Genomic DNA, 25,549 nt, shown 5'->3' on the forward strand with positions numbered 1-25,549 from the left:
GGCTCATGGCCCAGCGTAGTTGTTGGTCACAAAACAAAAGCAACTCTATTTCTTCTACCTCATAAAAGAGATTGTTTTATTACATTTTGATAAGTGCAGCTGTTGTCAAGAGCTGCCTTGCTAATATTGTGTTTCCTTTTTCTCCCTCTCACAGTGAGTGTAGAGTTTGGTCGGGCGGTATGGCTGCGCTTCTATCCTCCGGCCTTTCCTCCGTGCCCCAATCCCAGCTTTGTAGCTCACCTGGGAGGAGTGGTAGTTGGCCTGACGCTGGGCGTGGTAGTCCTGCAGAATTACGAGCAGCGACTCCAGGAGCAGTCCCTGTTTTGGATCTTTTTCTGTGTCTACACCTTGTTTGTGCTCTGCGCCGTCTTCTGGAACATCTTTGCATACAGCTTGCTTGATGTGCGACTGCCTCCACCACCCTGACTTGCTTATTAGAGGCAGACTAGACACTGTAGCCCCTTTATTCCTCCACTGGTAGATGCCTGACAACCTGGCTAGATGAGTCACCTCAGTCCTCATTTTCTGAGCCTCTTCGTGGGGTGATCAGAGAGTCTGGCAGCCGCCCTCATCCTACATCCAAGTGCTCTGAAACAGGGATGCACCTGACATGCAGCAACACTTGCTGGCGGTCTTGTCATACCCTTTTCAGCCCACCTGCTCCCTTCGCAGGTTAAGCCTCGCAATTACCGCTTACCATACAACCTAACCTTCATCTGCTCTTTGTCTACATCTCTCCCGGACGTGTGTCTCAAGAGTATCAGACAGTTTGTTGACGACACTGTGTTGACAAATGAGAAGCCTCGGATCTAACGCAGCAGGAGCAGTCCTGTCCACATGGCTTAACCTTCTCTGCCTCTTCCTCCTCAGTCCAATGGTGCCTTCTCATGGAGACGTCAGCCTGATGAAAGTATGTCTGCACAGTTGCCTCTTGTTTGGGGTGATGGCAGTAAAACCCTGCAGTATAAAACCATTTTCAGCCAGAGGAGTTCCTGAAAATCCTGTAATCTGCCCTGCGCCCTTATCATCAGTAAATGAAGACTAAGGTTATATGAGAATTTAGGCTTTAGTTGGTGTTTTGTCATCATTACGAGCAGCTCATAAGCATGAGGGGTTTAGATTAAACCGACAGCAGGATAGCTAAACCTCTCTACTTTGTAGGGAGCATGGAGTGTGTATAGGCTGCAGCAACCCTCAGAAGTCATTAGGAATTTACCTTTGAAGGAAAGTGTGGGTGAATATTCAGTGTTGCCTTTAGCATTTGGCACTTCCCCAGAGAAGGATTAATTTGTGTTCAGCACTATTTGAACCTCAAACTTCTGTCTTTTGACTTTTCTTTGCGTGCGAGTAGTGTGACAATTGCACCATTGTGTGTACAGATAAAAAAAAGAAGACGCAGAAGTGCCATTCAGACTTTTAAACTTTCAGAAATGATGCCAAAACATTGCTACAAGCACTGAAGGGAAAGAGCACATCCCCTGACAAGAACTGCTTTTGTGCAAGCAAAAATGAATCTAATTTTGTCTGTAAGGGGTTGGTAAGTAACAGAAAATGTTCAAGAACTCAAAAGAATCTCTCACTGACACCTTTGGGTCAACCCAGAAATGCAGGTGACTTGTTATTTTATTGTCCCCTCTGGGCATGTGCAGTGATTTTTCAGGGGTGGACTGAATCACACAACTTGGACTTGAGTCACAAATTTGACTCAATTGACAAAATCAAAAAAGACTTGCAACCCCATTTAAACTTAACACCAGTGACTTCACTCGGACTTGAGCCTTTTGACTTGAAAATACTTAATATCCTTCCCCAAGCCAATCTGGGACATTTTTATGGCTCCGTGCTGGTGATAGTTGAAGCACAAATGGCCACTTGAACTTATTAGATTTTGGTGGTCAAAGGTAAAGGTGACCTTGCATCAGTCTCATTCTTGTTACGTGTTTTGTCAAAAACAACTTGAGAGACTTCAAATTTGGCACAAATGTTCAATTTGACATAAGAATGGACTAATTAGAATTAGGTGGTTAAATGTCATTTTGGCTTTAACTCAGGACTATGACAAAATCTACACAAATGTCTAATAGGATAAAATATGAAGCGATGACATCTTATGTCCAAAGGGCCAAAGGTCATCTTCACTGTGAGATCATAATGTTCTACAAAAACGCTTTTCTGGCCATTATTTGAAGTTATAAATCAGGAACAGATTTTTCAGATTCTGAATTGGTGACAACTAATGTTGAAACCCCACTGATTGTATAGATCTTCTGTACTGCAGGGGGTAAGACATGGATGAAAACTGTAAGTGTAGCTGGAGTGGTTTGCAGAGTGACACAACCGCAAATTGGTAATTCTAGTTTCAGTATGAGACAAGTTAAGTACATGACAGGACAGAAACCTACAAAATTCATACTGTTTTGGTACTGCTTAATAGCACCATGAAAATGCAACGTCAGCACATCTTTTTTATGACTATGTTTAGTTCCACTTGTTTTAAGAAACTAGTTTTGACAATTAAATGTAAATTTAATATGTCAGTACTCTTGTTTTGGGACTTGGGACTTGATTTGGACTTGTCTGTCTTGACTTGGAACTTGACTTGAGTGGAAAGACTTGAGACTCACTTGTGACTTGCAAAACAATGACTTGGTCCCACCTCTGGATTTTGTGATTGTTTCAAAATTGCAAAGAAGTGTCAGTTTATTTATTGATTTTTTTTTTAAATTGGTGAATTAAAGCAAAGTGAGATTAGACTAATGAAAACATTTACCAGTGGGCAGCTGGGCCATTCTGAATAAGTCTATTTCTCATTACCAAACGTGGAAGAGCACACATGTCTGACCTCGACTACATCCGGGCTGGGGTTGTTTCACTCTCATATTAAGAAGCAGTGGGGCAAAAGAAGTAAATCAATGCTCCCTCATTAGTTCCTGTCACAACGTAAATTGTTAATTGATTGCACCGGGATAGAAAACGACCCCAGCCCGAAGCTGTGAGTCTCAAACTGTACTGTACTTTAACCTCATGTTACGCTGGTAACTGCTTCGCACAAACATTATTATAATGTAATTATATACAGATTAATATTTTAACATGCATTTGCTGTTGATTTTTTTTTTACTTGGTGATATTGGTATGTTGTGTAAATTGTTTGGTCGGTCTGCATTGTGATACGTTAGTTATTACTTGTATGTATCCTATTTAAGAATTAATGGTCTAGGGTTGTATATAATAAGGGCTATGACATAAAAGTGAGTGAGGGGGAAATTGCTGATAATATTTTAACATTGTGCATATTTTGTAGATTTGATTTGTACATACTGGAGTACATTAAACAGTTTTATACAGAAACAGTATGATTTCTTTGGATTTTGCCTTCATTAATATCAGTGTAAACACACTCACATGCTTGCAAGGACGCATACCATTTTAATTCTGTATTCTTTGGACAGGAATTATCCCCCACTGTGCAAAGAAAAGGGCTCAAACCAAGAAGGTCTGCAGCCTTGAAACCAGATTAGCTTTTCAATCCCAGTGTTTAGAGAGAGCTCTGGGCCCCAGAATTGGAGAGCCGAGGTAAGAGCCTTTTGGGGGAAAAAAAAGCAGACGTCAAAGTGATCAATGAAATGCGCGAGCATACAAGAATCAGCCATAATTCATTCAGAGAAGGGACTCCTTAAGCTGTCACTGAACGTCTTCTCTGTCTAGCCGGTACAACCATATGGAGAGAAGCAGTTTTGAAGACGTACAATGAAAAATTCATTAGGCGGCCAAGGAAAGCCGCCTCAGTTGTGTTTCCCCTTCATAAATCTCCAATTTCAGAGGTAATCATTCACCTTGGTGAGCGAGAGAAGACAAGTGAAGCTGCGGGGAAGGGAAATCTGTGTGGATGCATTTGTCTCTGAATTTATGCTGCCTGCTGAGAGCTGCACTTGTTACAATTTGGCCACATTTTAATTTGCATTTCACGTCTTTTTAGGTTACGTGCTACAAGCAGGACTGAAACTGACAGTTTACACATAGGCCTAACTATTACCAATTTTTCTTACTAGATAATGGTGATGATGGTGTGACAGTGGCATCTTTGATGTACTTATACATTCTGTTATCCTATTATGTCTGTATGTGTGATTGTTATTTATGCAGTGTAAACGCATGTATGTCTATGTTTGTGCCCGTTTGAAATCAGTAAACTCAGTAATACAATTCTTTCTGCTTAAACTATGTTTTAGACATGAAAGGGATGTTTATAGGTGCACATCAGGTGGTGCTTTGCCTGATTTAGTGATCTCCGGTATTTACAGGGCACAAGAATTGATGACACTTCATTGCCAAAAGTATGTGGACAATCAAGCAAAGTATGCAGACATACATTCATATGACATGCTGCCATTCAGCAACATTAGTTAAGTCAGTTTTACTATATACCTCAAAGACTTTGGAAGGCGTTGAGGTCGGGGATCTGTGCAGGCCAGTCAATGTCTTTCACACCAAGGAGACAATTTCTGTATGAAATCCAGTCTGTGCATGGGATCACTGGCACACTGCAACAAGGGGTCCATGCCCAAATTATCAAAAATCTTGCAGCATCTATTGTCTACAATGACTGCACTTGCATTAGGATGTCCCTTAATTGCAATGGAAGAAACCATAGAAATAGCCCCAAATTGAAAATATTAAAAAAAAAAAAAAAGAAAGAAAAAAAGACTATGGATAGGGGTGTCTAGGTCCTTGTTTCAGCAGGGGGACCCAGTTTCTATTTCTGCAACACTGTCTCCATCAAGAGGAGACTTAGGACATAACAAGTTCCAATCGTGTGGATGCCATTCTTCATGTACAACATTTGGTATACGGTGGAACAAAATTGTGTACCTTTGGTGCTACGGTTTACACAAGAAGAACAAAAAGGATACAAAAGATACATAAAATAAGTGCAAAGACTGTAAAATGCTAGTAAGTTTAGTAAAGTTATAGCCTACAGATATGATATGATATGCATGATATGCTGTGCTTATCTTTATTTTTCTCTGGTTTTGTTGCACCTATACACCTGAAGTAGAAACTTTTAAGTCATGTGTTATGAAGTGTTTGCCAGTGTTTGCTACACACTGAATTCGGACGTAAAGCGATGCGGCTTCCCACACAAAAATACAACTTAACGCCTGAGAAAAAAACCTTTAAATCGTTTTTATCACCATAAAAACTCACTGAAATTCAACTTTGGCTGGTAGTATGTTTTACGACAATTCTGTGGCATTATAGATATTAGAATATTACATTAACCCGCCTCCAAAACTTGGGGCGTGTAAATCGTGTCAATGACATGACGTCATTTGTCTGTGATCGCGAGACTGCGGTCTCACTACAACTTCCTCCAGCAAAGCGCCATTTTCGGCGTTGTTACGGGACTACAGCATGCCGATGTCAAACAGATAATAAGACTAGTATTTAACGTTGTGAGACATTTTTTTCAGTATTCTTAAAAAATGGGACGAAAAAAGAAGAAGCAGATGAAGCCGTGGTGCTGGTATCCTTTTGACTGAACGACAAAATGCCAGTTTAGACATGTCAAAGGCTAAGCGTTAGCTTGACAAAAGGAAGGCCTCAGCTAGCGATAGCCTCCCGGAGGGTTTAACGGCTACTAAGCTAACGTTAGCTTGAATTTTTGGTCATTGGACCAAATCAATCCTCGACGCCTCGAAGATTGTCTTTTCAATCAAGTCGATATGTGAAAAGTATTTGGCGTCGAGTATATGTCGCAGAAGTGAAAAACAGTTGCGTCGAGAGGAAAGTGATGCTAGCTACCTCCGTTCCGGTGTTGGCTAGCTAGCCTGTTAGCGATGCACCGAAGATTCACGGTACCTTTCAACGTTATGATTCAGGCTTCAAGGCTGATGAGTGTGAAAACCTTTTTATTTGAGTTGTAACATAACAGCTTGTTCCACCCGGTATTTCCTCAAAAATCGGGATTAAGGTTCAAGCTACGCTCCAGAGCACCCGGGGCGGATTTTTACTTAGAATTTAAGTTCAAGGCTGTTGTGTTATTCTCTGGGTTCATATATCCGGATGCTGCTTGGCGTATTATTGATGTTTGGCTCATGTTTGCTGTGTAGAGACAATCCTTAACTCCTTACTGAAGGTACTGTAATCGAGACTTCGATGATGAAAAGATCCTCATTCAGCATCAGAAGGCAAAGCATTTTAAATGCCATATTTGCCACAAGAAGTTGTACACAGGCCCGGGCTTGGCTATCCATTGCATGCAGGTGGGTGCCTTTATCCTCGTCATTTATCCTAGTTCGTTTTCAGAGTTTGTGTCTTTATTTCGATAGATCCAGTTAAGTGTGGTCATACGTTGGGATAGTGGATTAACTTTATTTGTTATTACAGGAGACACTGATTTACGTTTCACAAATTTCAGGTTCACAAAGAGACAATTGACAGTGTACCGAATGCAATTCCTGGAAGAACAGACATCGAGCTGGAGATCTACGGCATGGAGGGGATTCCAGAAAAAGATATGCAAGAAAGAAGACGAACGTTAGAGCAGAAATCACAAGGTGTGTATACTTTGATGTAATTTTATTTCCATTTTGAGGAAAAGCCTAGTTGACCAAACTACAGGTTTTCTTTGATTCTATTATGTTGCTTTGTTTGGCATGATATAAGGTTAAGGGAGATTCCTGATAATGGATAGTATTTTCAGAGCCATGAGGGGTAGTGGCACATAAATCCTGTGGTATACCATTTTGGTAAATTGTATGTTCTACAATGACTTTGTTTCTGGATTGTTGTGTGATTAGATTAAAAGCATTGTAGCATAGGGGTTGAAAGATTATCCAAGCCAGTATTTATTATTTTGCTTATTATCTGTATCGGTGTTTTTTTTAATCATCGCTGGTAAAATTAATTAATGAAAAAGTATGTATATTAAACTCAACCAACACCAAGGAAGGCAACCTATAATACATGCAAAGAAAGTGTCAGCATGGGAGGATCTTTAAATTTGTAAAACTATTGAGATATTTTATTTATTCGTTTTTTGTTTAAAATTGCACCAAACTGTATCATAAAAAAAGCTGCAGGGAACATGCTGTATATGATGTACTTATAATCATTATAGCCATAGGCCCCGAAAAAAAACAGCATTGGTTGACCCCTGTTGTAGAAGCTTAAGTTAATTTACATTTTGTTTAAGCTTCACCGTTAAGAATGAGCATTGTCTTTTTTTATGTTTTCAGAGAGTCAAAAGAAAAAATCAAATCAGGACGACTCTGATGAAGACGATGACGATGATGATGAAGCAGGACCATCAACTCATCAGGTTCCTGCTGTCCAACCCCAAGCTGGGTATGCTGCTCCAATGGCCCAGCTTGGGATTCCTCCTGTGGCTGGGACACCTGGGATGCACCCTGGAGGATATCAAGGCAAGGACCTCATAATAGAAAGCAGAAGTTAGGAATCAGCAGTGCCTTAACCTAACAAAATTAATTAAATCAAACAAACTGAGTTACACTCAGGTGACTCGTGACTTCAGGCAGATTGTGTGACCTTAATGAGTCGATACTCCTTTCAAGCTCAAAGGTGATGAATCTTTGCTGGATCTAACAGTTCGTCCTGAAGAACTTAAACATTTTACCTTTATTACGGGACATCAATAGGTGTCCTGACCATATCTGCATAGAAGCACGATGAAGAGTTAGACGATACAGATGGATGAGTTACCGTGGGTTGAGATTTGCATTGATACCTTTTTGTAATAGCAGTTTTGGGATATTAATTGTTGTGAAAAAACAGTTTGTACTTTACCAACAAATATGTCGGTAAAAAGTATTGAACACAAGCATTCGTTTCTGGTTCCTTGTGACACATTTCAAATTTCAAGCTCAAAGTTGAAGTCTTGAATGTGACTTGCAGAACCTTGATCTAGTTCTATGTCTGCTAATTAGGTGGTCGAGTTGTTGGACACATCTTGTTAGTCTTTCTTTGGTTTTTGAGCTTGAATTGATATTTATTTTACAGTGTCATATGTAAGCCTCTCCCACTAACCTCTACATGACTTATGTTGTCCTCTGCATTTAGTGATCTTTTTATAATTTGGCTGTTTTTGTCCTTACACTTAAATATAAATTCTGTTGTTGTGAAGCACCCTTGGTGTCAGCAGGTTTGAACCTGCAGTCTGTAAGATGTAGCAAAACTGAGTTAAAGAAACTCTACAGATACAGCATACAAACTTAAGGAGAGGTTGTTGGATTATTGCAAAATCTGCGTTCAGTTGCCTTGATGTGGTGCTGTCTGTCTGGAGTGATTCAGTGTTGAGTTGTTAGTAAACAGAACATTTCCTCTTACTTCTCTTACAGGAATGCCTCCCATGATGCCAGGCGTTCCTCCCATGATGCACGGCATGCCCCCTGCCATGCATGGAATGCCTCCAGGGTAAGAGATTTCAATGACAGTGTTTTTATACTACTGTTTCAGATTTAGGGCTATTTTCTGTTTGCTTCTTTATGAATTGTTTATGTGCCTATACAACAGCATATTTTATTTTAAGGTCTGTCTAAATTAAATCTCATTTTACTGCAGTTAGAGTAACACCATACATCATTACCTTATTGGTCTTATTGCCTTTTGCAGTATGATGCCAATGGGTGGAATGATGCCTCCCATGATGCCAGGGATGCCCGGTATACCCCACGGTAAGTTGTGGTTGTATTTTGAGTTAATTTTCAAGAGGCAATTAATATTTCTACGGAGAAAATGACTGAGTTATTAATTGTCAGAGATATGTTGATATTTTTCCAGTATTTGCTACGAAATGTGTGTTGTTTTTTTTGAAAATTATGATGTCAGAATATGTGTCTAATTTGAAAGCTTAAACCACTCTTGAGAAACAGACATTAGTCTTTGACTTTCTCACTCCATCTGTGCACTGTATTTGCTTATTTTGCTTTTTTTATGTTTTCAGTGTAATGGTGCAAGAGTTAATTGACCTTGTTTTGGTAATTGTTTAGGAATGCCACCCCACATGGCTCCAAGGCCAGGGATGCCCCATATGGCCCCAGCCCCCGCAGCAGGAGCGATACCCAGTCGACCGGCAGTACCAGTGGCTCAGCCCGCCGTCACCAAACCTCTCTTTCCCAGTGCAGCACAGGTGGGCCCCATGCAACCGCCCCAGCAACAAAACACACTCACACAGATTTTTCAAAGTTTAGAGGTTTCCTTGTTCAAGCTAGATAGTTGTTGTTGTTTTTTTAAACCCTCCATATGTTTTGTCTTCTGTGAACACATCACTCAGGGATGATATTTCATTTCCCAACACTTCTGATTTCACATGTCCTATTTCCTAATTTTCTGTAGTCATCTTTTCCTCTTTTCTGTCTTCCTCTCACCCCATTTCATTTTTGAAATCAGTGTCACTGTTATGTAGTATATGTTGTTGTCATCACTGAATTTGTATAGAGTATGTGGACATGTTACCTGCCAATACTGTGATCTCCTTTCCACCATGCTGCAGATGGGCGCTGGTGTTCACAGCAGCACAGCAGCCGTTTCCTCACCACCCGCAGACCTTCAGTCTGTCTCCTCCCAGCCTCCCTTTCCTAACACTCCACAAGTAGGCTCAGACAGGACTTTGGCTTGGGCTGCGGCGGCTGCATGTTGCTTACTTATTAACTCTGCCTGTAAATTTTGAAGTTGTAAACAAGGCTGATTACTAACAGTATTTGCCTTGTGCATCAAAGTGAGCACGTCGACTATAGTGTTGATGTCGGAGGATAATTATCCCTGACAACAACTGACATATTTTTTGTTTGTCTGTGAGCTTTGTTCCTGTGCATGTGCTTTTATTAACGCAGAATAAGGTGTAATAATAGATTTACATGGATCTTATTTTGAGTTATTCACCCCTCCTAACCTCTGAAGCATGAATTCTGCTACTACTCATCATACATTGTACACTGCAGCAGTGCATAACACACTGTCTTTATTCCTTACAATCTGAATTCTAAATGTGAGTAGATTAATTATGCTATATCTCAGGATTTGTTTACTATTCCAGATACAAAGGGTTTAATTCATTTCATGGAAAATTTGCAGTTACATTGAAAGTAAATGCTGTATATGAAAAGGGCAATTGTTTTGTTCCTAAAAAAAAGGTAACTGATTTATTAAGAATTCACGTTATATTGACATAATTCACATAAATTAAATTTAGAATCACCAAAACCCAACTATAAAAAGTTATCTTCTTAAATTGAATATTGGTGGATTGTATTTCTCAAACGATATCTCAAGTAATTTGTTACATAATTGTCACAGAGGAACAGTGCACTGAGGAATTTTGTGCCCTTTAAGTATTTTTTCCCTTTGAATTCAAAGAAAGCAGCAGTTTGGGTTACCAGTCAGTTACCTGTATTGTGTCTTTGTACAGGCCCAGCAGAGCACTTCAGGAGCTGTCGCTTCAAACTCCCACAGTACAGCCGCCTCCTCCGACCCTCCCAAAGCGACATTCCCTGCCTACACCCAGCCCTCTATCTCTTCTTCCTCTTCCACTTCCTCTTCTTCTAACCCCTCTAGCAGCACTGTGGCCAAACCCCCGGCCACAGTGACCAACAAGCCTGCCATCCTCACCACCACGAGTGCAACTAGTAAGTTGATCCATCCTGATGAGGATATCTCACTGGTAAGTTGCTTGAGCTTTCTATTTTGCCCTTTTCACAGTAAGTAATGACTGATATATATAATAGTACATTTTTGTGAGAATTGGTTCTGTGTAATATTTGGCCATCAGTGAGGTTCTGAATATCAATATCGTAATCATCAGGAAGTTAGACAATTATGGGACATCCGCCAAGCTTTTAGAGTGTGTCTCCTCACTTAGTAGTTTGTCTTTTGTGGTTATGTAGAAGGATAATTCTGAACTTGAATATCCTCAGTGTGAAATCAGGGCACGCCAACATTGGTACCCAATTCCTCATCATTTTTGTGAGTGTTTATCTTTGTGTTCTGTAAGGGGCATAACAGTGTTTCTTAAGTCTGAACGTTTGCTTTGTGTGTTATCCCTGCTAACAGGAAGAGATGAAGGCCCAGTTGCCTCGTTACCAGCGTCTTACACCCAGGCCGGGTCAGGCCCATGCGGCTGCTCCCCCAGTGGCGGCCGTGGGGGGCATAATGCCCCCACAGCAAGGCATGCCACCACAGCAGCCAGGCATGAGGCATCCCATGCATGGTAAGAAAACGTTTGTTAGGAAGTCGGTGTGTGTGCTCAGTACCCATGAGATGTTCTTTTAGGGCAGTAATTGTAAATTATCCACTATTTACAATGTTTTTTTTATTATTTAAATTATATTTATGTCACTTCATTGCTGTCTTAATTATATTTTCAATAAATTGAAAATTTAATTGCACTAAACTTTCAGCTTTTTCCCCCCAATAATTCATAGATCAGTACCTCCCAAATGTTTTTAGCCTCCTTTGACCCTGCAGCCTCACATGAGGACAGTACATTTAGGGATGGCTGCACCTTATCCTTCATTCTGCTTAACTTAGACCCATTGTCCTTGTTCGTGGACATATTTTTTTACAATCTAGAGAAAGCCAAAGCACAATACTTTTACTATAAACAAGGCGACAGCCATCTCTGCCGAGTCAGTCTCCAGCCGGTCTCCACACAAAAGGGGCCAGGATACAAAAACCTGATCAAATGTTACAGTTGAAACTTGTTTGTTCATGCCCAATAATGTTTGTACTGTGATATGGCATACATATTTGGCCAATTTTAGCAATAGCAACATATTTCAGCATTGAAGTGCTTTGTTAAGTTTTGGACTTAAACAATGAACCTTTACCCATAGAGTTACAAAGCATGGAACAAGGGTTGCGTTGTTTGCATTTTTGTTTTTGGCCTCAAAGTAACTTTTTTTATACTTTATTACTTGTGACAATGGAAATATAAGCCCAGTGTCATTATATGAGGATTTGTTTTTCCAAAAACAAATTACTGTTCAAAGACAATTATTAGTTTTTCATACTTAGGTGGGGGTCTCAGAAGATTAAACCATCACAGTTCCTCCTAGAATTTATCAGCAGTACATTAAGTCCTATCAAAGTACTTACTAGTATACAATGAATTGCAGTTTTGGAGTTTAAGCTTTAACTTGTGTGTTTCGCTCTCTGTGTTCTCTCTTCAGGTCAGTATGGTGCTCCTCCTCAGGGCATGCCAAGCTACATGCCTGGAGGGATGCCTCCATATGGGCAGGGTCCTCCTATGGTGCCCCCGTACCAGGGAGGCCCTCCCATGGGCATGAGGCCGCCCGTCATGTCTCCGGCTGGACGCTACTGAAGCAGCAAAGCAGCCACCACATTAGGTTTGAGGTTAACACCTTTCTCTCATCCTTGTGCTTTTTCAAACCTAGCTGCAAGCAAAGAGCAGTAAGACCAGTGGTGGTGAAGACAAACATTATTATATGTTAGAACACATGGACATTTAATGTAACATCTTTATTGGAAAAACAGCCAAACACCACACAAGTTCCTGAATGCTATTTGTTGTCATTTGATTACATGTGAGGATATATTTTTTCCCCCATAGGTTTCACTCAGGTTTATAGAGGTGAAGTGTGTTTAAATGGTTCATATTTCTTTTGAAGCTGCTGGAGTTTCATGAACGTACCAACCCCTTAAAAAGGCAAGTTTCTCTTGTAAACATTTACTTTGTTTATTTTTATTTCCTATCTTTGGTATATATTGATTGAGGCCCTCACAGCACGCTTAGGTGCTGTTGGACTTGCGTCCCCAACCTTGGTTGGTGAGGGTCTCAGTGATGATGATTCCAGCTAAGTAGTGTTACAAACTCACGACTCGTCAGTCTCTAGCTTTATCCTTATTTCAGGTTTGTTTTTAATCTTTCCTGGTCAAAAGGGTACCTGTATGCATCCTTTGTAATGTTTTATGAATCTGTTGTAATAAAATTCATCTTGAAATCCAATGCTGGTTTGTCCTGGCGTGCATGGAGGTGAGTGATGAAGGTTTGTACTGGTGCATTTCTAGACATCTTATGGCTCTGTTTTACTACAGGATCTTATCAGGTATTTAAAAACCAAGTTTGCCATCGTCTGTTTTTTTGTGTAGGTCATCTTTATATTGGCTTGATTAAAGACTAGATATTGTAGTCCAAAAAATGCATTTCCATTAGTTCAGAAACAATAAAAATTTATTGTGCTTAAATCTTGTGTACCATCAAATCAAAACTAAGATGTTGGCCAACTTGTGGTTCCAAATACTGCATGCTATCTCATGATAATGATAACAATATCTGATTAAATGATACTTACAGATAGCACGCACACTTACACAAAAGTGAAAAAGAAGCTAAATTTAATTTCTTTGTTAACGTTTTTTATGCATATGTATACCTGACTCAGACATGCATGAATGCTACCATGTAAGCAAAACAACAAACCCAGCAATTCAGTCACTCTGCGGTAAATTCTGATTTTGTGAAGATCAGATACATATGGGATGATTGTAATTTGTAGGCTTTCTCTTGAAAAGCATTGTCTGACGGAAATCCCATCAACTTTTTCCTAACCTTAACCAAAAAATCCCTTTCTGATATATAGCCCTCAAGGAAAACTTAATGTGTTTAAATTACTTATGTTGGGGAAAACTCGAACTGTGACACAAGCTGAAAAATGATAACTCTGTTTGCATTTATAGTTGTGAATTTCAGCAGAAATTCCCTGAATTATTTAAGCATTAATCTCACATGTGAAAGTTACAGAAATTAAAGATATAATCCAAACAAAAGAAAAATGGCAACATGGAACAGTAGTCACATGGAAACCCTCACCGGCACTTCTGGATACCTAACAACATATTTTTAAACAAGAATAAATCAACACCAGGTATATTCTTAGCAAAAACTGCTTCTCTGGATTGGTGTTTACTGCACTGCTAGTTTGTATTGCTGGGTGGTTTTGTGTTTTGTCCATCCTTTTTAATTCTAAATGTTTACATACTCATCAGCCAGTGTCATCTGCTGTGATCCTGTGTTGGAGATTGCTGCACGGAGGGCAATCTCTGAGTAACTGATTGATTGTGCACAGACAGCAGGTACACAAATTTGACTCTATAGTGCACACATGAACTAAAAGACATTTTGGCAAGATGTTCTTAAAGTTTAAGTGTGGCACAAGTGTTTCCTCTGCACATATCACTTACTGCACTGTATTTGTTTTTGTTGTCTGTAGCCCATCTATATCAGCCTTTAAACCCACTCAGCTGGCATGCAAGGTCAGTTAAACCCAGTAAGTACCTGATGTTTATTATGGTGTGGGTCTGTGCTGTACACTGAGTCCTCGGCCTTGTTAAGTATTTTGTTAAAATGTTTTAGAAGACTAAAGGCTCTCACAAAGGTGTTTTGTTTAAGAGAGGAGTATGGGCATTTAAGTCTTAAATCTTTATGAGTTTGTTTTGTCTGATATGAAATGGACTAACATGGTCTGCAATGTGTGTGTTGTGTTAACGGGTTGGCTCATCTTAATACGATAAAAGATGATCACTTTCTCTTTCTCGTGCAGTGGTTCCCACAGAGAACAACCTGTTTTCAAAGGGTGAGTCATAGTAGATGTTACAGGCCACTGATCTTGTAGTAATAACAATAATTATTATAATAATAAAGTTTATTTTTATAGCATTTATCAAAGCCAACATTACAAAGTGCTTTACACTTTAAATCACAAAAAAACACGTGAAAAATATTAAAATACAACACACACATACACACACAAAAAAAAAACGAGACAGGACAATGTTTTAGATGCAAAAAAATACGTGAATGCAATTTCAGGATGAAGGTACAGTACAATAAAATAATCCTCTAAAGAGAAACTATAAAAAAGTACAAGAATGCCTTTTGATTAAAAATAAGTTTTTAAAAGTGAAAAGATAGTGATGCAGCAAGCTGGAGATCCTCAAGCGGATCATTCCACAGCCGAGGAGCCCTAACAGCAAATGCTCGGCCGCCTTAATTCTACTGTTGTATGTGAAAATGGTTGAGTGCCCCTTTAAAACTAAGCCTAAGTGTAAATTTGATTCCATCTGAGGTGATCACAGAGTTTGACATTTTAAAAAATATTTAGCTGCAATGTTTTTTCCAGAATCTGTCTGTGTTAGTCTGAACAAAACAAAGGGCACATCGTTAATATTTTTTTAAAGATCTGTTTACCCCTTTTGTATTGCAGTGTGCAAGGCAGAAATATAAAAACCAAGACAACCAAGCCCAGCACTGTCAGCATGACTAGATGCCACAAGAGATAACTAGGGAAATAGTTTTTTTTAAATTTGGGTAAAATGACTCTTAAGTAAAAGCTCACAAGCTGTTGGCAACAACATGTACATAAGTATTAAAAGTAAAAGTACTCATTATGTAGATGAGCTCTTCAGCATAAGAAGTGTTTGACAGTAATGAAAGAAATGTTATATTTTAGATAAAAGTGACTTTGACAAACTGTAATGACCAGTCAAAATCCGAAGTGGGTCTCTACCTCTGATCTTTTAAAGTAGTATTTTAAACTCTTGTTTTTGGATTACATTTATTAAGTTAAAGGAATACAAGGTGTCCTACACAGCATAATCCTCAAGAAAGAAGCTTGACATTTGAATGAAAATGTTAAACATCACAATGTCATTTTCATGTTTGGCGATATTTAAAAAATAAAACATTATTTTGCTTGAACTTGTTTTCCTTCAGTTATATTAAAAGAGAAAAAAATCCACTTTCCATAGGTCTCAGGCTCTTAGGTGTGTGGGCATTGAAGAACAAGTGCACCACCCGGTGGAATATGTGGGATATCATAGACCCCTGACAAACATCCGCATGAGACCCCACTTCTCCCTAACATAGAAATCCTGAGAAAACCTGTAGTTTTAGACACAGTCTGATCAATCAGGAATAATGACTGATGCTGAGTTAGAACTGTTTTGTTTAATATTAGCCATTTTGGATTACATCACTTGAATATTATGTATGCTTGGTTTTAAAATTACCCACAACATATCTAGTCTGTACAGCTATTAGATGCATATATTGGACAAAGTCATGTAGTGGAGACATATTTAGGACCTTTTAACTGCACTTGTTTCTTCTTCGTGTCAGTTTGTGTACATTTCCAGGAAATTAATCGTGCTGCTGTTTAACCCGAATATGCGGTTAGATGTGTTAGCAAGGCCAGAAAATGTAGGCTATTTTCTTCCAAAATAAGCCCACCAAGCTATGCTAACAAAGCGTAGTGAATGCATGTACTGGCAAAACAAGGTGAGCTGAGTAAAGTGATCAAATGAAGACCCCTGAGCTGCAGCCTCTGTATTCAGCAACAACCAGTAAACAGCCACTAAAAGCCACCTGTTAGACATGTAAACCTTGTGGTTTCCTGCTGGACGTGCAGAACAAGACAACATCAGTTCTTCAGGGCCTCAGTGCATCACATGGGGGTGCAGAAGACAGACCTTTTATACTAATGCATGCACCACAGATCAAACCGCCTGTTAAGAGATAAATACTGCCGGCCACATTTAGAATCTAACCTAAAGCGAGTGAGAATAAGTCTCAACTCTTCTGCTGTGTTTGTAAGTTCACAGTGGGCTTGCATCGTTAAGACTCCTGCAGGTTTGTGCGTGTGTGCCCTAAATTCAAGTCATTTACTTTGTTTCATGTTCTAGGCTGCCTTAAAATTGTGTTGCAGCCTTACCATAGACAGTAATTTACCACGTCAATTGTTTTCCCTTTTTTTTTTCTCATTTTAAACTTTTCCCCATGTGTTAACTACGTATATGAACAAAAGGTGGCCAATTCGAGAAGCCTCTTGGATTAATGCTAAACTACATTAAAAAAAACAAAAACAATAAATCCAGCTCCCTTTGACTTACAGCTTCTAGATATCTAGTAGCAAGACTTATTTTAAATCTCTTTAAATAATCTCTGTGTTTTGTCCGTCCTGGTCCCACAATCACTTTTACATGCAAAAATGAAAACCTTTTTTGAAATAAATAATTAAATTAACAAAAAAAAGAAATGAACACGAGGGCAATGTTTGAGTGGAGTGTTTAGAGAGCAAACAGTTAGGAAGTGAAAAGGCAAAAGCCTTTCAGGATGAGGGTGCAAGACACGTACAAAACAAGAAGAAAACAACATTTGCACTTACAGTATTCTGTTACTGTCTGGAATTGATTTTTGTGTGTGTTGTTTTTTTGTGTTGATTTCTCATGAGCTCTTGTTCTTGTTAATAATATGTAAAGTTAATAGAAAAATATATTGATATGTTTTTGGAGGAGGTGGGCACCAGGGGTTGGTCCAGCACTGCTCAACAAAGGTCTCAAGTTTTAAGTCACAAATCTTGAAAAACAAATGGCAAATCTTTACCGTTATTTGCTGCCCGAAGACAAATGGCAGGATATTTGAATACTTTTCCTTCTGAAATGTGTAAAGGATATGATGACATTTTTTTAAAGTCCAACTTAAAATATTACTCACATACTCATATTTACATTGAAAAAAGTCCTCAGCTGCCTCAGTCTCTCCTCCTTGTCTTTGAAAAGTTTGGCTTTCTTTTCGTTGCTGGGACAGGTTTTTAATTTTAATGTTAAGACCTATAATATAATATAGAAGGTCAACTTGAGCCTTAATTGTTTTTGCTGTCAAGCCTCTGTCCAGTAAAGCCTGTTTGACATGTTTTGTCAATGAAGTCAGGTGGAAGTTTTAAGCAGTCTGTTGGACCTTTTACAGGGTTGACATTTCATTCACTGATGCGAATTATCTAAAAGCAGACACATCCTGTTCAGTGACATGCAGTCACAATCACTTCCTCTGGGACATGCAAAAACATTTTTTTAAAAAGTTTTTTTCAAGCATATAAAGGAAAATTAAAGCAAATTAGAAAAAAAAGACACCATTAATGATCTTGAACTCTTGAACGTAAGAGTAGGGTCAAACTGCCTACATCAAAAAATCTTTAGGGACCTCCAAGCACTTTATTTGTTTAGTGCTTTTCATACACACAGACACACACACACACACACACACACACACACACACACACACACACACACACACACACACACACACACACACACACACACACACACACACAAGCACGCATGAATAAAAAAAAGACCATGATTAAGTAACACACTAAAAAAATAGGCACACTCATTAAAACCAGGCACTGAGGAAATGTTACCATAAGTGAGGAAACACCAGAGGCAGAAGATTAGATGATAATAGTAGTAATACAAGATAAATAAGTAAAATACTCAAACTGTAAGTAAGAATTAAATGACAAGATAACAGCACAAAGTAAAATAACAAGTAAATATGTTAAACATAATAAAATTATATATAAAGGAGTAAAACTGTGAAACAAAGAAAAAATCATTAATAAAAAAATTATTAGATAAATTAAAGTTCAATTAAAAGCCAAACTAACAAGGAAGGGTCTTGAGTTTGCTTTTAAAAAGATAAACCCCCTCTGCTGCCCTCAGGTCTGCAGGCAGGCTGTTTCACAGACGTGGAACATACTAATAAAAGGATGCCTCACCGTAAGTTCTTACTTTTAGGACTTTTAAAAGGCCACAGCCACAAGACCTGAGCGTTAGAGAGGGCTCATAAAAAACAAGCAAATCTGATAACCCATAACAAGACCATTAAGAGCTTTAAAAATAATATTCAAATTGATTACTGAAATAGAGAACATGCTGGTTCTGAGTGAGCTGCTGATGTTTGTTAGATACCTCTTAAAATGATCCCCAGCTTTCAGTCTCATCTGTGCTGTATTTGAACATTTTTAATGTTTTGCCATATGACTTTAGAAGGAGCTTGTCTGTCATTCATTGTGTTAGTGCGTGCTTCCTCTTGTGTTCATCTTGAGGTTTGAAGGTGGAGCTTCATGAAGTTCCCCTTGGTTTCATTTACTTGGTAACCAAACCATCCAGTTCTGAGCGCTTGTACATGTGCTGTCATGGTTTACATCACAGACTTCCCTTAGGATCTTAATTAGTGTCTTTTTACAGTGTCATTAAAGATGACTGCGATCAAATACCTGACCTGTCTGTGGACTCTGCTCTTTATGCAGACTGGATTTGGTGAGTTCAGTTTCTGTCTTTTTTTCATTTCTCTTTTTCCAGTTTGAGTTGCACTTGGAGCTGAAGAGTAAGTCAGAGGGAAGTCAAGGGAGTCAATTTCTTGCACAAGGGGTGGACAAAATAATAGGAGCTCTCTGTAATGAAATGCGCTGCTATGAAGACAAAACTGTGAGATTAGTTTGCCTTTGGTCATTTTTTGGGCTGCAGGTTGCAGTGGTATCATGTTGCTGTTATTTTGTCCATCTCACTGATATCAAATTCTTGGTCATAATATCACAGAGCAGATTTTTTTAAAAATGGGGTTTGCACTTTTTTTCCCCAAGTGTGTTTATAATTTTGTCAGACTCTTCTAACAATATAGATGTCACAATGTTAAGCTGCAAACTTCCCCAAATAGTGACTTTTACTTTGGAACGCATATCTCTTATGTATTTAGGATAAAACAAAAATAATACGTGTATTCTCACTTTTTTTTTTTTTTTTTTATCAAGTGTGCAGTGAAATCCAGTTCTTGGAGAGGGATGAGGGGGACTCTGTGGTACTGCCCTGTGTGATTGAACCAAGAAACCCCTCGCCCTACGGCGTCTACCTGAAGCGCAGTTGGCTGGACCCAAAAGAAGTGCTGTTCAAGTACACAGAGAACAACTTCAGCGTGAGCAATGAAAATGACAATAGCCGCATCAGTGTCAGCGGTGACCCCAGCAGCCACTCCTTGAATGTGACCGTCTCTCAGCTGAGTGCCAGTGACACAGACCGCTACTTCTGTGAGTTTTTTGTGGCCAAACCTTCCTCTGAAGATGAACGAATACGTGGGAAGACGGAATTCTTCCTCCTTGTTAATGGCGGTGAGTGTTTCTTTCTTTTTCTTGTTTTGCTTTCATCCCACTCACTTTTTTATTTGATTGTGGCCCACAGGAGGTTAAACTTTCCAAAACAACCATGAAACAAGAAGGTCAAATGGGGGGGGATTTGGAAAGTTTGTTTAATGCTGTTGTCGTGTGCTCCCACTCAGCACCCCTATCTAATAAGGCGTAATGATTGTTAATATACGAGTTTTGCTTCAGGTTCATTAAAAGCAGAAGAAAAGTAGTGGAACTTTAAATAAAAAGGAGATTACAGTATGTTATACTGGAGGAGGATAAGTAAGAGCGATTTTTCACAGCCCAAAATTTCCCTTATTATTGTTGTTTTACTGACACACAAACTGTTAAGTCTCACAAGCCCTTTATAAATGATGCCTTGTTAAAACTGGCACCCTGAAGTGTTATCGTCTTTGTGGTGTGACTGGTTTTTGCAGAAGAATTAAACCACTAAAATGCCTATCATGGTTGCTCAGCAGTTCCTGAAACACACATAAGTGTCAGCACAACAATCTAAGCTGCATATTTCTCCTTAAATGTATACTAATATTGCTCAGAACATTATGAGGAGTTTGAATGAGTTTCAGTAATTCACATTCACATCTGTGTCTCTCATCCTCTGATCCAATTAGACAAGATGAGAGAAAACTTTTCTTTTCCTGGATGCAACAGTATTCAGAAAATATTGATATACAGCCCAAATTTTAATATACTGTACACCAAATATGTATTTTCATATAGCACCCTGATTATGCTTTGAAGGGTGGATCATTTTATATTAGTTGTACTAGGTGGATAGAGGACCCTCGATATGATATTATCACGATACCTAAATCTTTATAAAATACTATTTTGTTTTTCAAAATGTTATGATGTGCTAAGTATTGCAATACAATATAGTGTTATAAATTCATTACCTTTTTCAACTGCAAATTACAGTGTGTCATCAAACGAAAACCTTGTCGATATCTGTTTTATCTTATATACAGTCTGTTCATCACACTTTAATCATGTTATTGCAGCAAAATGTATCTAGTGGACCCTATAAACAGTTTATTTTATTATTCTAGTAGGCCACCAAAAGTTTAATTTGTATTTGTAATAATAAGAATTTATTAGGTAACAAAAAGAAACTATTGCTCTCTAAAACTTTGCGATACTTTGCGTACGTGTATGCATTTGATATTGACATGCAAACATGTTGCGATACTATGCTGTATCATTACTTCCTGTTGACTACACATTATGTGATAAAATTGGTTGCATTCAGTTCATACTGTCTTGGTACATTTATAGTTTATGTACTCCAAATAATCTACATAATCATCTGAGAACTCGTCCCCCCAATTTTTTGATTATTCAGAGGAAATTAGATTTTAGGTCACATTATAAGATTTATTCCCTTTTCCCATCTGAAGAAACCCCGGGGTTGGTGAACATAGGTTTGGTAAAGACGTGTTCTGGCGGCTCAGCCGTGCTCCCCTGCTTCCCACACGGGGAGGCCTTGGTTGTGGAGGGGGTGAGTCTGAAGCGGCAAAGGGGCCGGGAACCTGTGGAGGTGTTGTACCACTCAAAGCGTCACCACAGTGGCAGCACCCCATCCTCCTCCTCCTCCCACTTCCCTGTTGAGAGGGTCCAGCTGTCCTCGGCGCCCGGTCCCAACGGCATCACCTACAACCTCACCCTGAGGCAGCTGCAGGCGGATGACAGCGCCCTTTACAGCTGCCAGCTGCTCGTGCACGGCGGGTCCGACTCCAGCACCAGTCTAGGGAGACAAGTGTTCTTTGTTTCTGTGCAAGGTGGGTCACAGAGGGACTTGATCGCAGGGTTACTTATACTAACTTAATTCTTCTTTTTTCAGGCTTTTGAGCATGAGACTAACTATTGTTCTGTTGTTGCAGCCATCTCTTTTCTCCGTCTCTTATGTGCTGTTGTTTCTGTCAGCATCGGACCAGCTCTGATCTCTCAGGATGTCAGCCTTCAACTAACATAACTGCTACAGTGGCTATAATGCGACTACTGAAGTTCATTTTTGCCATTTCAACTGTCTCACAGTATTAATGTTATCATTATTTGTTTGTTTTTTAAATAATGTTTTGGACTGAGTAGATTTACCTTTTGTGTGAAACTGACAGGTTCTGAAACCTATGCAAATGCCTATGCTTTGTCAGTTTCACAAGCACTAACAATGTCCCCTTTGTGTTTTTGACTTGTGTGCCTGTGGGTGTATGAACCACTGATAACACAAGACAACAATAGACATCGCTAACAGATAAAATTTCCATACTTGTCTAGTGTCTGTGCAACAAGTATAAGCAGTTATCTATGAATCAATCTGGTGATATTTAGTGTGGTGCTGTCCCACTGTAGCTGACTTGTCATGCAACACTGATCAATGCCTTAAATTAATAATTCAAAGATGCTGGAAATTATTTTCTTGTTCTGGTTTTTACCTTTTTTTTATTTCAACAAATCCCAGGACGAGATTTTAGCCGTCTGTGCCTTCTAGTTCCAAAGCAGCCACATTGTTGCACTGGGTGAAATGTTTCCTTCTCTTTTCTTTTTAATACGTAACTTTGTTGGACAGTTGTTAAAAACTACACTGTCCAGCTGTTTCAGCAAATCTTTTAGCCTTTTACGATAAGATACTTGATATTGTGGCCAACTTCTTCATTTGCTGCTTTGGGGCTGAAAGACAAAATTATTCAGTTTTCTTTTTTTTTAAATTGTTTGACTATGTAATATTTCCATTTATAACTTAGTTTTGATTATTCAGTTTCATTTGATTGAAATTCAACTGAGATTCTTGTCTTTGAGATGTAACGTGTTCACTAAGCAAACCAAACTGCTATTAGCTCCTGATATCATCAACAAGAAGTCCCATTTGCTATGATAACAGACCTTATTTATCAACAGTTTTCACTGTTAAGCTGCGTGTCTTGAATGAATAAGCCTAGTCATGCGACAATAACTGATTTCCACTTGAAATATTAATATATTCAAACCTCAGCCGAAAACTGAGAAGGAAGTTTGGCTCAGTGGTTTGCGAAATTCCACTGAACACGTCATCTTTGATAAGTCTTCATCCTCTTCTTGTTGCACTAACATGTACTGCTTTTGCTCTCTTTATGTGCCAATATTTTCTAGATGCAAAGTATCCGAGGCAGGAATACAGTGCAGCAAGGAAGCTGAGTGCTGTCATTGTGGCTTATTGGGGGATGTTGTGAGGCCCTCAATGTTTGTGTCCTGCACCAGCAGTTACGTCAGCCCTCTTATTTTCATCTTCTCTCTCTTTGCTTCTTCCCAGGAGGTCAGTGCGGCTGCTCCAACTACTCCACTCTGCTATATGCTTTGTCCTCAGCTGTGGTCATTCTCCTCCTCCTCCTCCTCCTTGGATTCGTGGTGATTTATAAAGTGAGTGTACTTGTGGCTAATAATGTGCTGCTTTGACACACTACACAAGAGTGAAGGGGAAAAATATAACTGATTACCGCAAACAGCACCTGCCTGTTGAGAGCGTGCTTGAGAGTTCCTCTGCAGCTCACCACAAACCACACTGGTTTCATAACTTGCTGCTGCCAGTTATCGGCATGTTTTTTTGACAATTCTGAGTCACATAGTTAAACCCTTCTCTACTTTTTAATTCAGTTCTAAGAAGTTCTGGAGTTGTGAACTGTAGTGTTTTGTTTTGTTTTAAATTAAAGTAAAAATATCTGTTAAGATTAGACCGGGTTAGGACTTCTTGTTAAAGCCACTCCCTTGAGAGAAAATGACAAACTCTGATTTTAACAGGAAACTGAGAATGCGTTCACTCTGTTTTTTCACTTCACTGATTTGTTTTTTCTCCTGTTTCGATGACTGTCAGGGCAAAGCACGCCGCAGTGTCAAGTCACACCCTCAGGCCCCAATCTATGAGGAGATGACCGGGGTGCAGCCCGTCTGTCGGAAGCTGGCCCCCAACCATCTGGAGGAAATGGAGTTCTCTGAGTACAGAAACTGCCCTGTGAAGAAATCCTGTCCTGAAAACCATTATGAAAGTCCCAGAGGTGCCCTTAACCCCCAAACTTAATATCAGAAATGACCATGTCACCAGCATCATGAACCAGACCAACTTATTGTCTTAGCCGCCTGAAACTCACTAGACTCCAATTAACTCACTTTAATTACCACTCGGACATTCTTCCAACACATTTTAAAAGCTAAGATTCGCCTGGCACGGTCTTATCTCTTGGATTGGACATTAGTAGTTTAAAAAAGTGTATATTGTGGCATTACCTTTAGAACCATTGTAAACATTGACTAAAAAAATTAAAGGTATCCTTTTTTGAAACAAAGTAGTATCACTTTCAATAAAGGGCCTTGTATAGTATTTGAGGTCTAAAAAACATATTGAAAGCATTTCATCCTTCTAAAGCGTTTGCAATCCTGACTTTTGGGAAATTTCAAGTATATACTATTACCATTTAAGTGATTTCTAGACCTTTTTTTTAATCACAGGACTATGACATTTTTTTATGACTTTATCAGTGACCTCGGTGAAGTGAGGTGTCTGCACAGAGCACAAAGGATACTGAAAGACAGCAGCCACAGTCTGTTCTTCCTGCTGCCATCTGGAAAAGATACACAAGTATCTGCTGCAGAACCACCAGACTGTAGAGCAGCTTCTTTCACCAGGCTGTGAGACTCCTCATCTCCTACCTTGACGCCAAAAAGATGTAGCAGACTTTAGGGTCAACTTTAATTTCATTTCCTCTTAAACCACGTTTAAGAAAAATGACAATAAATCTACCTTGTACCTTTTTGTAGAAAACATTCATACAGCATACTATATTTTTTGATATACTATACTATGACATTTTCAATGACATGCGATATTATGACGTTTTTGGCGTGCTATTTTATGCCATTTTCAGCTGATTTTTGGGAAATGTCATATTTTGACATTTTTCGCCATACTATAGTATGGCATTTTCAGTTGTTTCTTTGACATGCTATATTATGACGTTTTTCAACATTCTGTACTATGACGTCTCTGGACATGCTATGCTGTGTAGTTTTCCAGCTCTTTTTTCAAAATGTCAGATTTGGAATTTTTTTGACATACCACACTGTAAGGGTATGGTGATTTTTTTTTTTTTTTTTTTTTACATAATATAAGTTTTTGGGCAAGTTTTTTTATCATGTGTGTCAACATGCTTTACTATGTGGATTTCAACTGTTTTTTGGACATTTAGTATTTTGACATTCTTTGACATACTATACTTTGATGTTTTGCTGTTTTTCAACATGCTATATTATAACGTTTTTGGCCATTTATTAGACATGCTATACTATGTGGTTTTTCAGCTGTTTTTTTGGACATGTCATGTTTTATATTTTGACATTTGTCGACATACGAAACTACGACAATTTATGTCTTTTTAAAATTTTTTATTTTACATGCTATATGATGATTTTTTCTGCAGTTTTGTCGACGTGCTATACTATGGGGTTTTCCGGCCCTTTTTTTTTCGACATCCTGTGATGTTATGGCTGTTTTTTCAACATGTTAT

The 25,549-nt window shown here is 38.9% G+C and overlaps 3 protein-coding genes across 9 annotated transcripts in view; all 3 read left to right on the forward strand.

Annotated features, from left to right (window-relative positions):
* The window catches only part of rhbdl3 (rhomboid, veinlet-like 3 (Drosophila)), an 87,490-nt gene extending 84,139 nt beyond the window's left edge, over positions 1-3,351 (forward strand). For all 6 annotated transcript variants that reach the window (XM_088075556.1, XM_088075559.1, XM_088075557.1 and 3 more), the window contains one exon: positions 155-3,351. In XM_088075556.1, coding sequence (XP_087931682.1) covers positions 155-426 — 272 coding nt within the window. In that variant the 3' untranslated portion in view covers positions 427-3,351. The remainder of the gene's footprint in view (positions 1-154) is intronic.
* Positions 3,352-5,358: 2,007 nt separating this feature from the next.
* Positions 5,359-12,985, forward strand: znf207b (zinc finger protein 207, b). Of its 2 annotated transcripts, XM_042485456.2 has the most exons (11): positions 5,359-5,527; positions 6,140-6,266; positions 6,422-6,560; positions 7,242-7,427; positions 8,361-8,436; positions 8,635-8,696; positions 9,012-9,151; positions 9,515-9,613; positions 10,430-10,681; positions 11,071-11,227; positions 12,189-12,985. In XM_042485456.2, the coding sequence occupies exons 1-11, from the start codon at positions 5,487-5,489 to the stop codon at positions 12,338-12,340; spliced, it is 1,431 nt and encodes a 476-aa protein (XP_042341390.1). In that variant the 5' UTR covers positions 5,359-5,486; the 3' UTR covers positions 12,341-12,985. The 2 variants fall into 2 exon arrangements, with proteins under 2 accessions (XP_042341390.1, XP_042341391.1); XM_042485457.2 differs by lacking the exon at positions 9,515-9,613 and having other exon boundaries at positions 5,362-5,527.
* Positions 12,986-14,579: 1,594 nt separating this feature from the next.
* Positions 14,580-24,384, forward strand: cd7al (cd7 antigen-like). The gene is made up of 6 exons (XM_088075561.1): positions 14,580-14,612; positions 19,066-19,137; positions 19,629-19,982; positions 21,416-21,796; positions 23,305-23,411; positions 23,863-24,384. Exons 2-6 carry the CDS (start codon positions 19,077-19,079, stop codon positions 24,064-24,066), a joined length of 1,107 nt encoding a protein of 368 aa, XP_087931687.1. The 5' UTR covers positions 14,580-14,612; positions 19,066-19,076; the 3' UTR covers positions 24,067-24,384.
* The last annotated feature ends 1,165 nt before the right edge of the window (positions 24,385-25,549 follow it).

Source organism: Plectropomus leopardus, chromosome 3, assembly GCF_026936395.1.
Source record: "Plectropomus leopardus strain MGB_pleo_1.0 chromosome 3, ASM2693639v1, whole genome shotgun sequence".
Taxonomy (NCBI): domain Eukaryota; kingdom Metazoa; phylum Chordata; class Actinopteri; order Perciformes; family Serranidae; genus Plectropomus; species Plectropomus leopardus.

What these genes read in the sequence shown, in the direction of transcription:
- znf207b (XM_042485456.2), top strand. Translation starts at nt 5,487, where the DNA reads ATGGGACGAAAAAAGAAGAAGCAGATGAAGCCGTGGTGCTG. An exon ending in CCTTTCCTAACACTCCACAA is followed by an intron (nt 9,614 to 10,429) that starts GTAGGCTCAGAC and finishes GTCTTTGTACAG; the next exon opens with GCCCAGCAGAGCACTTCAGG. An exon ending in CTGATGAGGATATCTCACTG is followed by an intron (nt 10,682 to 11,070) that starts GTAAGTTGCTTG and finishes CCCTGCTAACAG; the next exon opens with GAAGAGATGAAGGCCCAGTT.
- cd7al (XM_088075561.1), top strand. Translation starts at nt 19,077, where the DNA reads ATGACTGCGATCAAATACCTGACCTGTCTGTGGACTCTGCTCTTTATG. An exon ending in CTTTATGCAGACTGGATTTG is followed by an intron (nt 19,138 to 19,628) that starts GTGAGTTCAGTT and finishes TTTTTTATCAAG; the next exon opens with TGTGCAGTGAAATCCAGTTC. An exon ending in GATTCGTGGTGATTTATAAA is followed by an intron (nt 23,412 to 23,862) that starts GTGAGTGTACTT and finishes GATGACTGTCAG; the next exon opens with GGCAAAGCACGCCGCAGTGT.